The sequence below is a fragment of the Cheilinus undulatus genome, linkage group 17, assembly GCF_018320785.1.
Source record: "Cheilinus undulatus linkage group 17, ASM1832078v1, whole genome shotgun sequence".
In the NCBI taxonomy this organism is placed as follows: domain Eukaryota; kingdom Metazoa; phylum Chordata; class Actinopteri; order Labriformes; family Labridae; genus Cheilinus; species Cheilinus undulatus.
The window spans coordinates 15620411-15634028 of NC_054881.1; the positions used below are offsets into that span (position 1 = coordinate 15620411).

General features: G+C 38.7%; 2 protein-coding genes across 2 annotated transcripts; one reads left to right on the forward strand and one right to left on the reverse strand.

Moving 5' to 3' along the window:
• The first annotated feature begins 2895 nt into the window (after positions 1 to 2895).
• LOC121524912 (gastrin-releasing peptide) lies at positions 2896 to 4534 on the forward strand. The gene is made up of 3 exons (XM_041810494.1): positions 2896 to 3149; positions 3665 to 3885; positions 4426 to 4534. The coding sequence occupies exons 1-3, from the start codon at positions 2990 to 2992 to the stop codon at positions 4444 to 4446; spliced, it is 402 nt and encodes a 133-aa protein (XP_041666428.1). The 5' UTR covers positions 2896 to 2989; the 3' UTR covers positions 4447 to 4534.
• Positions 4535 to 8811: 4277 nt separating this feature from the next.
• Positions 8812 to 13618, reverse strand: rx3 (retinal homeobox gene 3). The gene is made up of 3 exons (XM_041810492.1): positions 11860 to 13618; positions 11327 to 11562; positions 8812 to 9989 (listed from the first exon to the last, which is right to left on the reverse strand). The coding sequence occupies exons 1-3, from the start codon at positions 12122 to 12124 to the stop codon at positions 9543 to 9545; spliced, it is 948 nt and encodes a 315-aa protein (XP_041666426.1). The 5' UTR covers positions 12125 to 13618; the 3' UTR covers positions 8812 to 9542.

Genomic DNA, 13618 nt, shown 5'->3' on the forward strand with positions numbered 1-13618 from the left:
CCGTGTTTATTTTTAGTTGTTCATTTAATATCGCTAACATTTAGTGATTTCTTTAGACACAAGCATGGTACAGGTTCCCATGCAGGATCTTGCTGTCTTGCATTAAAGTAAGGGAACAAATATTTCAGGTGGCAGTGTCCTGTGTCGTACCTTATACTGCTCTTTGACCACTGGTGACTCATCTCGATTTGTTAAGGTCAGACTTCTACAGAGAAACGATACGAGCCAGAGATACCCTCTTACGTCTGACTGAGATGTAATTGTGTATGTGTGGGTGAGCGGTATGGGGGGTTGTGACCTGACGTTACTCAGAGAAAACCTTTTCAACACAAAATATTACCTACCTGCGTGGGCTCCTTTTTTGTTCTCATGTATTCTCCTTCTCCAATTAACTGCCTGTCAGGAAAGAGATCAGTCAGTAATGAGATTTTCACACCATGTTTGAGTGTTTTTATTCATGATGTTGACCTTTCCAGAGGGATAAATGCACTCTATTAAAATGTACTGATAAATTAAACATATTATGTATGGTGGGATTTCAAAGGCAGGTGCTGTCTGCTGCAGTAACATTTATTATTGTGATGCTTGACAGTTTTTGTAAAAGATGTTCCTTCACTATTCATGTTTGACATAATTTCTTTCTCTCTGAAAGCATCATGATGTTTAGAAAGCTCATGGGTGCATAAAGTAAGGACATCTTGTTCACAGCAACACAGCAGATAATGATAACACCACTATGAAAAATGTTTTCTCTGCATGACCAGATCATTTCCCCTAAAAGACCTGTCTTTTATCTGCACATTACCATTCAGTATTTTAATAAGAATATATGATGAACCTTGGTTGAAAAGTGTTTCCAGGTGCTTGTACTGCTTCACTGATTTACAATGTGATACTTGGAGGTTTATAGTTACTTTATCAACCCTCCTGTTGTTTGAGAAGTCACAAAACTGTCAATCCATGTTTCCTTAAACTTATCCAAGGGCTGATGGGGAAGTTTTGTGTGTGGGGTGAAAAAGGTCAGCTCCATATCAGTTTCTGAAATAGTATCAAATATTTAAATTCTTCATAAATACATGAAACTTGCACCCAAAATGAGAGGGATGAGCGCTCACACATTTCGATCTCTTTACCAATGTTTTAGGCTTTCCTAACCTACTACAGGGCCCTCAGTTTCCACCACAACCCAAGCAGCATTGCCTCCCTCGGTAGACCCAGGCTCTGTGCATGCAAGCTTCAGGTAGTGACAATGCTAATACTACCTGCCCTTCCACATGGCCTCTAATGACTCTACACAACTTCACTGCAAGGTTAAGCCCACAACATTTCCAAAAGGCCCAACAGTTAGCTCAGGCACTCAGCTCCATGTTAGGTGATAGAAAGGCAACAGTAACTTAAATAACCATTTGTTACAACCAAGGTATGCAGAATACCATGTCTGAACACACAACACTTCAAAACTTGAAGGGCGCAGATGGTCGAGTGGTTTAGGGCGCTACCCGTGTACGGGTTCGAATCTGGCCTGTGACCCCACTCTCTTCCTCATTTCCGAGACTAACCCATGTCCTTCCTTTATCCAATAAAAAAAGAAACAAAACATCAAACCTTGAAGCAGATGGGCTACAGCGGCAGAAGACCACACCTGCCAATTTGCACTGGCTCACTAAATTGAAGATTGGAAAAAAATTGCCTGGCTTGATGAGTATCAATTTCAGCTGGGACATTCAGATGGTAGGGTCAGAATTTGGCATGAACAACGTGAAAGCATGGATCCATCCTGCCTTGTATCAACAGTTCAGGCTGTTGGTGGTGGTGTAATACATGGGGAATATTTTCTTGGTACACTTTGGGCCCCTTAGTAGCAATTAAGCATCGTTTAAATGCCACAGCATACATAAGTATTGTAACTGACCATGTCCATCCCTTTACGACCACAGGATAATGCACCATGTCACAAAGCTCACATCATTTCAAAGTGGTTTCTTGAACATGGCGATGAGTTCATTGTACTCCAGTTGCCTCCAAAGTCACCAGATCTCATTAGAGCACTTTTGGACATGGTGGAATGGAAGATACACATTATAAATGTGCAGCCAACAAATCTGCAGCAACTGTTTGATGCCATCATGTCAATATGGACTTTTTGGAATTTGTGTTGTATAATGTTTGAGCTTTGCTTTGGTGCATGCTTTCTACACCAAAGATATTAAAAATGGTGTCAAAATCACTTGTGAACATATAATGCATCGGCATTGACTGACCTGCCTAACAGTATCAAAAGGAATAAAAAGCTCCATCTCAGCCTACTATGATGATGATTGGCCCTATTTCTAGTATACTAGATAAGTGTTAAATAACCTCATGAAAACGCTAAGTGGCCATTTGGCATAATAGCAGTTCACTTAACACTCACAGAGGACTTCAATTAAATATTTCAGGCATTCTTGCAGTATTTTCACAGTTGTATTGTCGTTCCTCAAGTTGATCAAAGTAAGAGCATGTCTCCCTTTATTGCGGGTTTTATTGCGCACCTTTTGCCCTTATCGACACGTTTACACGGAAGTAATCAGTCGAAAGTTTCGTCCATCATCGTGAAATGACGTTGACCCCTCCTGCAGTCCCCCTGCAATTTATGGACAAACAATAACGAGCCGTGATAATCATAATAAGAGGCTTTCAATGATAATTTGTCATCACGGTCTCATCATGCGCGCGGCAGCGTGCTGCAGTTAAAAAGAGCCGCTGACGCACAGCTGTATCAGGAGGGGGCTCTTAACTTAAACATCAGTCACTTCTACTAAAGGCACTGAGAGAGAGAGTTCAGCAAGTCCGCGACTCAACGCCTTCCTTCTTCTTCTGCGGTATCCACTCAGAAATATCCACGATGGAGACGGTTTTTTAAAGTTAGCTAAAGCAATTTGACCGCAGCTACAGAAGAAACAGACGTACCTGTTGCTTTTTAAATCTGACTTTTTTCCTCGATAGTAACATGGGCGGAGAGTGTTTGTGCATTTCATTGACCTGCAGACCTGCAGTCTGGTCACTTTTAATTATTCTGGCTACAATCCCCAGTATACTGCACTGCTCAGAGGGTCAACCTGCTGATGATGATGGAAAAATGTATTCACGAGGCAACCACTGGGCTGTAGGTAAGAAAAAAACTAGCATATTTGATAGGGGGAGAAACTATAGTTTTACTATTTTGTTTATTTATTTGGTAAGTTAAATGAATAGTAATATTGATGAATGGAATATACTATAAAAAAAGGAGAGAACTGTCAATTTCTGCATAATTCAAGGCAGTACTATTTGTTTATGTATAACTCTAATGTTACTAAATGTTTGATCACAGTAATTATGATATTTTTGTGTAAAAGGCAAGACGTTTCAGCTACATTTTGATAAATTAATGACAAGAAAGGTTGCAAGAAAAAGAAAATTTCCTAGAAGTCTGTGACAAATCTTAATTACATTATCAATTTTCCCTGATCAATATTGCCTAATATTTCAGGGTTATAAGGTGGAAAAAGTGTGATTTATTATCTTTTTTTTCCTCTATTTGTACATATAACAGACTAATATAGTGTTGTTTGAACCAAGTTTTACACAGGTAACACAACTCCTCCAAAGTAGTTTATGCATCCTATTCTTGTCCATCTTTCAGGTCATCTGATGGGGAAAAAAAGCACCGATAGCCTGTCTGAGCTGCAGGGGATAAACAGCAACTACGACACACCCTCAGAAGCAGCTGGGGTCACATTGATGGAGCGATATGAGCGCCTGATGGAGGCTCTGAAGCAACAAAAGGAGAGGACAGTCGTGGACAGACTGCTTCGACAGCACAGCAGCTGGAGAGAAGAAGACAGAGACAAATATCTCAGAGAGGTCAGTTTGAGATTGTTAAATTTTATTATGCTTTTTATACCATGTTTTTGATACAATAGACTTGTTTTAAAAGTACTGAATGCCAGTTCTTTAGAAAGCTACATTTACTTTATATTGTTAGACAGGTGCTTTGGAAAATTGCAGACAAGCTCCAGTTTAAATGTTTTGCGTGCATTTTTGCCATTCAAACTATGTACAGGAGTTTGTCTACAATTCTGACAGTTGAAAACAAGAAATCTCCCAAGTTTTGAAGCAGTGGTATCAAATCTTTGACCAGTTCCATATTGAAGTTTGAAATTCTGCTATCTCAAGCCAACGGTAGCCTGGTCATCATGTCTGCATGCCCATGTAGAGCACTGTTGTCCTTGAAGTGAACAATCCTGATTCAAGTCCAATCGGTGGCTTCTATCCCTCGCGTCATTTCCCACTCTCTCCCCAGTTGATGTCCTATCTGAATTAAGACATAAAACCCAAAGATAAACATTCAAACAAACAAATGAGTTTACATGTTTTTTTTCTCTGTTTTTAACTCTCTTTTAGATGTCAAACCTGCTTCTATAGGCTCTGAAACTGCAAGAAAATGACTCGACCTGATGAATTAACTTCAATCAAATGTTCCCTGTTACCACATATCCACAGTTTATTTTGTTGTACCATAATCACACAGTGTTAACTCAGTACAAGCTCATTTTTTCTGCTGTTCAAGACAAGACACAGCTATGTTGCATAAGTTGAGAATGGTCAATAAATTAAGGTTGATATAACTGCTAACTGTGTTGTGATCTTTTACTGGTGAAAAAAATGTTAGAGATTTTTGCAAATTTATGAAAAATGAAAAAACTGAGATATCACACTGACATAAACATTCAGACCCTTTGCAGCAACAATTGAAGTTTATGTCAGGTTCCTTCCATTTCTCTTGATCATTGCTGAGATGTTTCTACACCTTGATTGGAATTCACCTGTGGTAAATTAAGTTGATTGGACATGATTTAATAAGGCACACGCATTTCTATAGAAGGCTTCTCAACTGACGGTGCATATCAGAGCAGAAACCAAGCCATGAGGTCAAAGGAGCTGCCCACAGAGCTCAGAGACAGGATTGTTGCAAAGCAAACATTACTGCTCTATTCAAGGTTCCTAAGAGCTCAGTTGCCTCCATAATTCTCAAATGGTAGAAGTTTGGCAGAACCAGGACTCTTCCAAGAGCTGGTTGACTGGCTGGAGCTTGTCTTCAGTGCACACCTCATAAAAGCCCACTTGTCTGTTTGCACTGATGAAAGGCTTCATCTAGCCAATCTGCCATAATCAGTGGAGGGATGCAGTGATGGTTGTCCTTCTGGAACTTTGTCTGATCTCTACACAGGATCTCTGGAGCTCAGTCACAGTGACCACCAGGTTCTTGGTCACCTCTCTCACTAAGGCCCTTCTCCCCCACTCGCTCAGTTTGGCATGGCGACCAGCTCTGGAAGAGTCCTGGTTATGCCAAACTTCCTCCATTTTAGAATTACGGAGGCCCCTGTGCTCTTGGGAACTTTTAGTGCAGAAATTCTAGCATTACCCAGATCTGTCTGGAGTGCACACTATATGCTCATTATTTATGCAATATCCATTCCTCTGCCAAAATTCATACATTTTTATTTATTGCATGCCATTTAACCACCAGTAATCCATCTATTCATCGTTCAGTATGTCTATAGCAATGCTATTAAAGTTGACTGAAACTAACTGAATAGCTAAAACTAAATGAAAAAATTATCTAAGTTAACAAAAACTAAAATAAAAACGAAGCTTTACAAGAAAACGATAACTTAAGCTAAATTATGTGCTTACAAAACTAAAAAAAATAATTGAAATTAGGGACGAAATATGTTTAGTTTTAGTCTATTTTTCACTCAGACTTAGTATAGAAAGTGTAAAATGGCCTGATTTATTGCAGAAGGCTTCTCTTAATGGTTAATTTTATGTCTAAAGTTGTATTCAAATGTAAAGTTTGAATAAAATTAAACTGGAAGTAAGTGTAGGCTGTTTGAACATATTTTTAAAATTGTATGATGTTTACTTTTTCTGTCCCTGACAGGTATCCTTCACTGAAAAAAACACTAAAACTCATAAAAACTGAACTGAAATGAAGCATTTTTTCTAACAAACCAGCAGTAAACTCTCATTAAAACTAAACTAAAATTAAAAACAAAAATGGAATTAATGATAACTAATGAAAAAAAACAACCTTGAGTTATATGCATCTACCCAACTATGATTTGCTTGATTTAAAGACATTCAGGCGCGTTTGAGGCTTGGGCCTTGCTGTTGGGGACAAGGGTCCACCTCAGACATTTCTTAGGTAATCATATATATTTTGATGTGGTTTTATTCACTCATGACCCCTCATTTACATTTATAATACATGACTCAATCCTTGGAAGTATTTTGAAGTGTAACCCCTATGATTAATTTATCTTGATGTCCTTGCAGCGTGAGGCGCCAACCACCTTTTCCTTATGGTAAAACTGCCTATGGTTTTTGTTTGAAAACAGGTTCAAATTTTCACATGCAGTATCAGTTTGTACCACCAGGTGGTGCCCATTATCCACATCAGTAGCCTTTCTGCTTTATAATGATGAAATCAGGTGAAGAATGAAGAGTTAACATGATCATAGTCATGAATACATCTGATGACCAGAAGCAGTTGAGTTGTTTCTCATCAGAACTCCCAGAGGAACACCCACACCTCGGGGTCTATTTAGGACAGTAGGATAGATTCTGACGGTGGTGATTATTAGCCCTAGAGGTCTGCACACAATAGGAAATGCTAATTGAAACAATTTGGTTACACACATCCTTTTCTCTTAAAGCCAAAGGAGAGTTTTCTCCTCTGTCCCCTGTCCTCATTTGTCACGGATGATCGACAAACAATGGAGGTACAAGCCACTTTCACCCCATCATTATGAGTCTAATCCCAGCAGCCAATGGGATAAAGTTTACAGGAGCTAATGAGGAGGAAATAAGCGGGCTGACAAACTCATTTGATGACACAGAGGGAGGAAGTCTGGGAGTTTAAGCTGCTTCTTTTAACAGACTCTCTAAAAATTAAACAACTAAATGTTAAAAAGGGAAACTTAGTGTATTGGTTCCCTGTAAAAAAATTACTTTGGCTTTCTATAAGAGCAAGTCTACTTCAAAATTCACAGCTCGTTTTTATATCTACTGTTCAATGTAAATTTTAAAGAGGAAATGAAATTAAACTTTCAGATCGGACAGACATGTTTATAGATTTCGCCACTAGGAGCTGCTGTAGTTAACACTGAGCTGTTAAGACGCTGTTCTCTGCAGAATTAGTATCTGATATACAAACATCAATTGCATATAAATTTTATTCTGAAAAATCTTTATTTATGCATTGAAGTCATTCCTCTTGCAAACTATTTTGATCCACACATCTAAAAAAGTAAGGATGTAACCGTAGGCAGTTTTACCATTAAGTAAAATTAGTCAACTTCCCTGGGCCTTGTGCTCCATGGGGCCTCAAGATATAATCATTTTACTGTAGGCATGCATTAAATGATGAGGTATATGCCCAAAATTACCAATACTAGACCAAGATCAAAAAAAAAAAAAAAAAGCATATAAAAAGATTTTGACTGTCCAAAGAAGTCAGAGGACGCCAGTCCCCAACAGCAAAGTCCAAGCCCCAAAATGTCCTAGTATTTGGCAAACTACATGGACATCCCTACAGACATATTTGAACAATGAATTGTAGGACTACTGTGTGAAAATGGCATGCAATAAATAAAAATGTTAAATTATTGGCACAAGAATGGCTACTGCACTGATGGTGAGCGAATATTTTTCTATTTTTAGAAGTAAAACCTGGTCTAGAGACATATGTTCTGCTTAGAGGTGGTGAGGCAGTATTATTGGGTTTTATATTTCAGATATGGGTCTTTCTTTTGGTTCAGTGGTTTTATCCAAAAAACATACTTGAAATGTTTTGCTTACTTACTATAATTATTTTTAGGTACATAAGAAAGGGCCTCATACAGGTCTCGAGGGCCTTCAAATGACTTAAACCACCCCTGGATTTATGGAAAAACTGATGTCACAACAAGATAAGCACTGTAAGACTGGGTTCACAATATGATTTGATCCTTATTTTCTCATTTTTATATTAAAAAAAGGGGACTAGAGCCAATTTAGTAATTAATATGTTTCTTTAAAGCTACAATTTTGTGTCAGTTTAGGCACCCCTATGGATATTGTGGTATGTTTAATCTCAGTGTCGATTATTTCCCTGTATAAATGTCAGTTTACAATGCCATTTAGCAAACGCTTCTATCCAAAGGAACTTACATCTGATTGATAAGTCTGGTGTTTTCTGGCGTTAAGGGTTCACACTGGCCAGAACAGGTTTCAAACCACCTATGTCCAGTAGTGAACGTAATGATTTAAACCAGCCACCACGTGTTTTTATCAAACAAACAAAAACATCTATTCTTCCACAGCCAAAGGTATCACTCACTCACAATTTTTGTTGTGAAATTTTCAAAAAGGGGCTGTTTATGCAGTGAGATTTAACTTGACTCCTCTGCCAGTGCTTTCATACTAAATGTGATCAATCAATTTTGTTATAGATGGTATTTTTAGTTTTATTAGGTCCAATAAAAGCATCATTTTTTATTCCAGAACATTTTATAACTAACTAAAACTCCTTAATTTAAATTCTGTAACAGTAAATTTGCTCCCCCCCATTTTTAAACATCTGTTATTGAGCTACTGATGTCCAACAAGAGAAGATAAAAGCAGACATCACTTCCTGCTGGTTAGAGAAGGGTTTTGCTGTACATTTTTTATTGTCTAAATGATTTAAAATGTCAATATTGCAATGATTTGCAATCTGTGAGGGAAAACACTGTTTTTAAATGCGTTTTACAAATAAAGTTTATTTTCTCAAGAAAATATACACATCTGTTAATCCTCCACAGTGAAAACCAAGAAACAGCAGGGGAATCAGAAATCAAAATGGGTCCATTTACAAAAGCAGAATTAATGTGGGGATTTTTATACTGGAAACATAACACTGGATAGAAATGAGAGCGGACTGAAGAAATGTTCAGCTGTACAGAAAAACACATCAGATGAAGGAGAAGAAAAATATCAGATCATCAGTGTTCAGTAGTCTCATATTTTACAGGAATTGAGTCCTTGAATTCATTATTTAGCAAATATAAGCAGGGAGTATGACACATCGTCAAGTAATGTGATTTAAAAAAAGCTTTAAGGACATTAAAAGTGTTTATAAAGGTTAAGAATTTGATGGTATTGGGGCCTCTGGTTAAAGAAATAATTCATAGACAGCAGCTTTTAAATATTGGCACCCACAGGAGGACTTCAATTTTGGAAAATGAATCAAGACACCCACTATAAAACTTAATTGAATGGTTTTAATTGTAATGTTTGCTTATAAATGCTAAATAAGGGAAACTTGATTCACAGTGCTTTCCTTGTAAGTGAAAATGACGTCTCTAATCCTGATGTCAGCTAAAGATTTTAAAATGTCCAAAATAAAATCCCATCAGCAAGAGGATGAAGTCAGTTTTTCAAAAGCTGCAGCAGGATGCATTCTGGGTATAACCATCCGTTTTAAGCTCCATTCAGCATCACCACGTCTTCCCGATAGCGTGAATATGTTCTTTTGCCTTCATCCTTAGAGAGGCGATACTGGAGTTCCTGGGGTCAGCTGAGCAGGGATAGGCGGGAGGTGGGGGGCACATGGAGCCCATGTGGGGCAGGTGAGGGCTGTGTCCCAGAGCGGGGGAGCTGAGGAACGAGGCCGACAGGGAGGAGGGCATGGAGGTGGGAGGAGAAGGGGTGTAAGTGCCCGGGAGGCCCTGAGAGCCGGTGATAAAGCCGGGGAGGGACTGCAGGGAGGTGGAGGAGGTGATGGGGGCCGTGAGCCAGGGGTCCAACTGCAGACCGGAGCCAAGGGAGCTGGTGGGGGAGCGGCTGAAGGAGAGCAGGGAGGAGGAGGTGTCCTGGAGCTTGATGGAGCTCACCTCCAGCTTCTCCTGACGACGCCACTTTGCACGCCGGTTCTGAAACCATACCTGGAAAGTAACATAGAATTTTTTTTTTACCTTGTTTTATTTTTATCAGTGACTTTTTTGCTTTAAAATGTATCCAGGGATACCCAATATTCTGCACGATACCAGTATCAGCAGATAATTGCTCAAAAATAATGATGATCATAGCTGGCAGACATGAAATTCTGCAGTTATTTGCAGCCGATATATCAGCTGCAATTATTGGCAGAATGTAAAAATAAGCTTGAGCAGTTTAAAGCAGAATAAATGGACCTGCCTCTGCTTGTTTTTAAGGGCTGAAATTTTAGGCCAAAACTTCAACTAGTTTGAATTTTTACACTTAAAAATAAATTGTTTTTGTTTTATTTGTCATGATTGTCTTAATCCTGCTGTTGAACTAATTTAACTAATGTAGTTCTTATACAAGAGAGACTTGGTGTTCTTTACAGTAAAAATGTGTGTGTAAATTCATGTCTGCTGAAATTAGTTTGGATATATGGATATATCAGCACATCAGATATCAGCAAAAATCCCATTCATATCGTGCATCCCAACAGCCCATAAAAGCTAACCACTCAGGCCCTAAAACTCACAAATTAAAGAGATGAGGGGAGGGGAAAAACTTTGTAAAGGCCAAAAATGTAAAAACAGAATGTCTGAAAACAACTTAAAAATATATAAATTAACATCCAAAACAGTTTGGGATGGATGATGGGAGGGAATTTATAAGTGGAGATTTAGGGGTTTTTGAATCATCTCTAATTCAATGTGAGATGATAAATGATTAATACAGTCATAACATGATAAAGTAAAACATTTCTTATTTCCTTGCAATATTAAATTAGTCATGAAGCTAAAACAGCTCAGTGATATTGTGAGTAAATTTTCCATTAACTTCTGTTAGGATAAGTATTTTTTATCTTCAATCTTGCAATACATCTTCATGCTTCTAAAAATGTAAAACAGTTATCAATATATCTGGAATAATAGGCAAACATAGAAAGTCAATTAAAATGCATATGTCTGTGATCATTTGGAATGTAAGTCATTCATATGAATAAACTGAAAATGTCGCTTAATTTAAAAAATTAATATTTTGAATGTTTCTTAACATTTAAATTTAATTTTGGTATATCTGATGTAATGTTGCAACAATAACCTTAAATCTAGCCTACAAATATTTATATTTCTAAGTTATGTTATATTTTTTTGCCACAAATAACTATTTTTACTAGGTATTTGTGTTTTGACATATGACACATGCAGGCCCAGCATTCTAGCAACCAATTCCAACACAGCCCTCATTATTTAATGTCTAATTTATGCGTGAGAAACTAATAGGGAAAGAAAGACTGCCCTACCTGTACTCGGACCTCCGGCAGGTTGACCTTCAGGGCCAGCTCCTCCCTGCTGTACACATCCGGGTAATGGGACTTCTCGAAGGCTCTCTCCAGCTCGTGCAGCTGGAAGGTGGTGAAAGTGGTCCGGTTCCGACGGTGTTTCTTCTTCGGGTTTTCGTCGTCTGACAGTTTTCCGTCTCTGTCCGGAGAGTCCGGACACACCGAGGCTTCAGCGGCGCTGCTGGAGCAACAAACACCTGTGGAGACATTTTTAAAACTTGTAAATGCGTCTTCAAAAGTCAACAAGCGGTACTCCCTTTAAAAAGTTAAGTATAAGTAATCGTTTGATTTTTTTTACGTGCCAGCTTTATTTTAGCCTAGTTAGCTAAAATAAGAGGTAGCATAATTGACGCAAAAATAGACACCTGACGTAAAAATAACGCGCCCGGACAAGAAAAAATACTGAGGCAGAGAAAACCTCGAAGACGTAACCCCAGAGAAACAATACTAATTTTAAGCATATTTTAAAACTTTATTTTCGCACACCGACTTACTGTCAAAACTTTCTGAGGAGTGACTTTTCTTCATCGGCGTCACAATGACATTCCCGTTACGCTCGGCATCTTTGCCCAGGACTTTCTCCGTCATGCTGTAGGAGGCTGATTTATGGAAAAGAGTGTCCTCTTTAAATCCCAGTATGGCCTCTATGCTGTGGATGGTGGCCGGGTTGTCCCCCGGGCTCTGGACGGCGCGTGCGGAAGGAGACAGGCGCTCATCCATCATCATCATCACTTGGGAAGTTGATCCAAGAAGCCACATTTGTCGATAAAAAGTCCCAAAAAGGCTGCCAAACGTACTCAAACTGACTCTTTCTTCTCTGCCTTTGTTTCAGGTGAAGTTTCAAATCAGAGCTGACGCTGTTGGAAACTTGCGCAAAAGACGCACATCAGCACAAGAGTCTTCCTCGGTGGCTGAGGAGCATCCTCCGAGGGGCTTTTAAAGTACTGCCTCCTGTAAAGACCCCCTGCTCATGCGGCACCCCCGCAGCACGTCACAGAGGGGACGTCCCGATGGATTTGGAGCTGGATTTAGGGGTAACTGTGCGCACATGCGGGCACCAGCAGCGCACAGCCTCCCTGCCTGTAACTCCTCCCTATCTCAAGTGCATCAGTCAGGCAGTCAGTGCTGGCTCTAAACCTACTTACATAAATCTTAAAACCATCTTTCCACTCCTCCAGATGTCATGTTCATGTCAGTCTACAAAAAAGAGGAAGATTAGGCCCACAGATTAAGGTACAACAAAATCATAATTACAAGATTTCTGGTCAGGACATGGATTGCAAGACGACAGCTTAATATTTAATCAAAGCGTCAAGATATTGTTGCCAAACCAAAAAGACATTTATTTTAGCAGGAGAATTTTTTATTTTATTGTCACACAAAAAAATCATACTGCTTCTGGCACATTTTGAATTAAGAAACTTTAAATGCCTAATAAAGTCAGTCTAATAATTTATTAATGAATTAAAAGAGATTAGAAATAATCAAGTTTCTTTTTTCAAATGTCCTTCACATGTTAAGTAGTACACGCTTGAAAAAGCACTTAATAACAAATTTGTGCTATAACCACTTAACAGCAAACAAAGATTGACAGCAGTGTGGTAATCCTACTTAAGGGGATTACATTATTTTACTCAAAAGAGTTAAAACCCCTAAAACTATTTAGCTTTTCCTAATTACAGAAGGTGACCTTATCCTTTGTTTGGCTAACAGACTAAGGGGGGTCACAGAAAAGAGATGTTAGCTGAGCACTCCTTTAATTAGCTCCAGAATCACATGCTATACTTTATTTGGACAGCAAAACCTTTTACTGATGCACTCATGACTTTCTTTTCATTTTTCTGATTCTTTAATTGATATTTTTACACAAACAGTTTTATTTAAGTTTAACTGTATTATTCTGTTCTATTAAAAGGCTACCACAAATATACTTTATGGACAAAAGTATTTGGTCACACTGTTAATTATTAAATTTAGGTGTTTCAGTCAGACCCATTGATACAAAATCAAGAACCTAGCCATGCAGTCTTCTTTTGTGACACAAAATGGGTCTGAAGAGCTCAGTGACTTCAGGCATGGTACTGTGATGGATGCCTTTTTGCAACTAGAAAAGCGCTCAGAGAGCAAAGACCTCCACTATTAGCCCTATCTCCCAGTAGTGAAGAATCCTTCCCGGATCATCCCCCTGTGCCCCCCACCACGGCCTTCGCCGATTACTCCCTCCTCAGTGGGATGGAAAAGCATTGGCTTCGC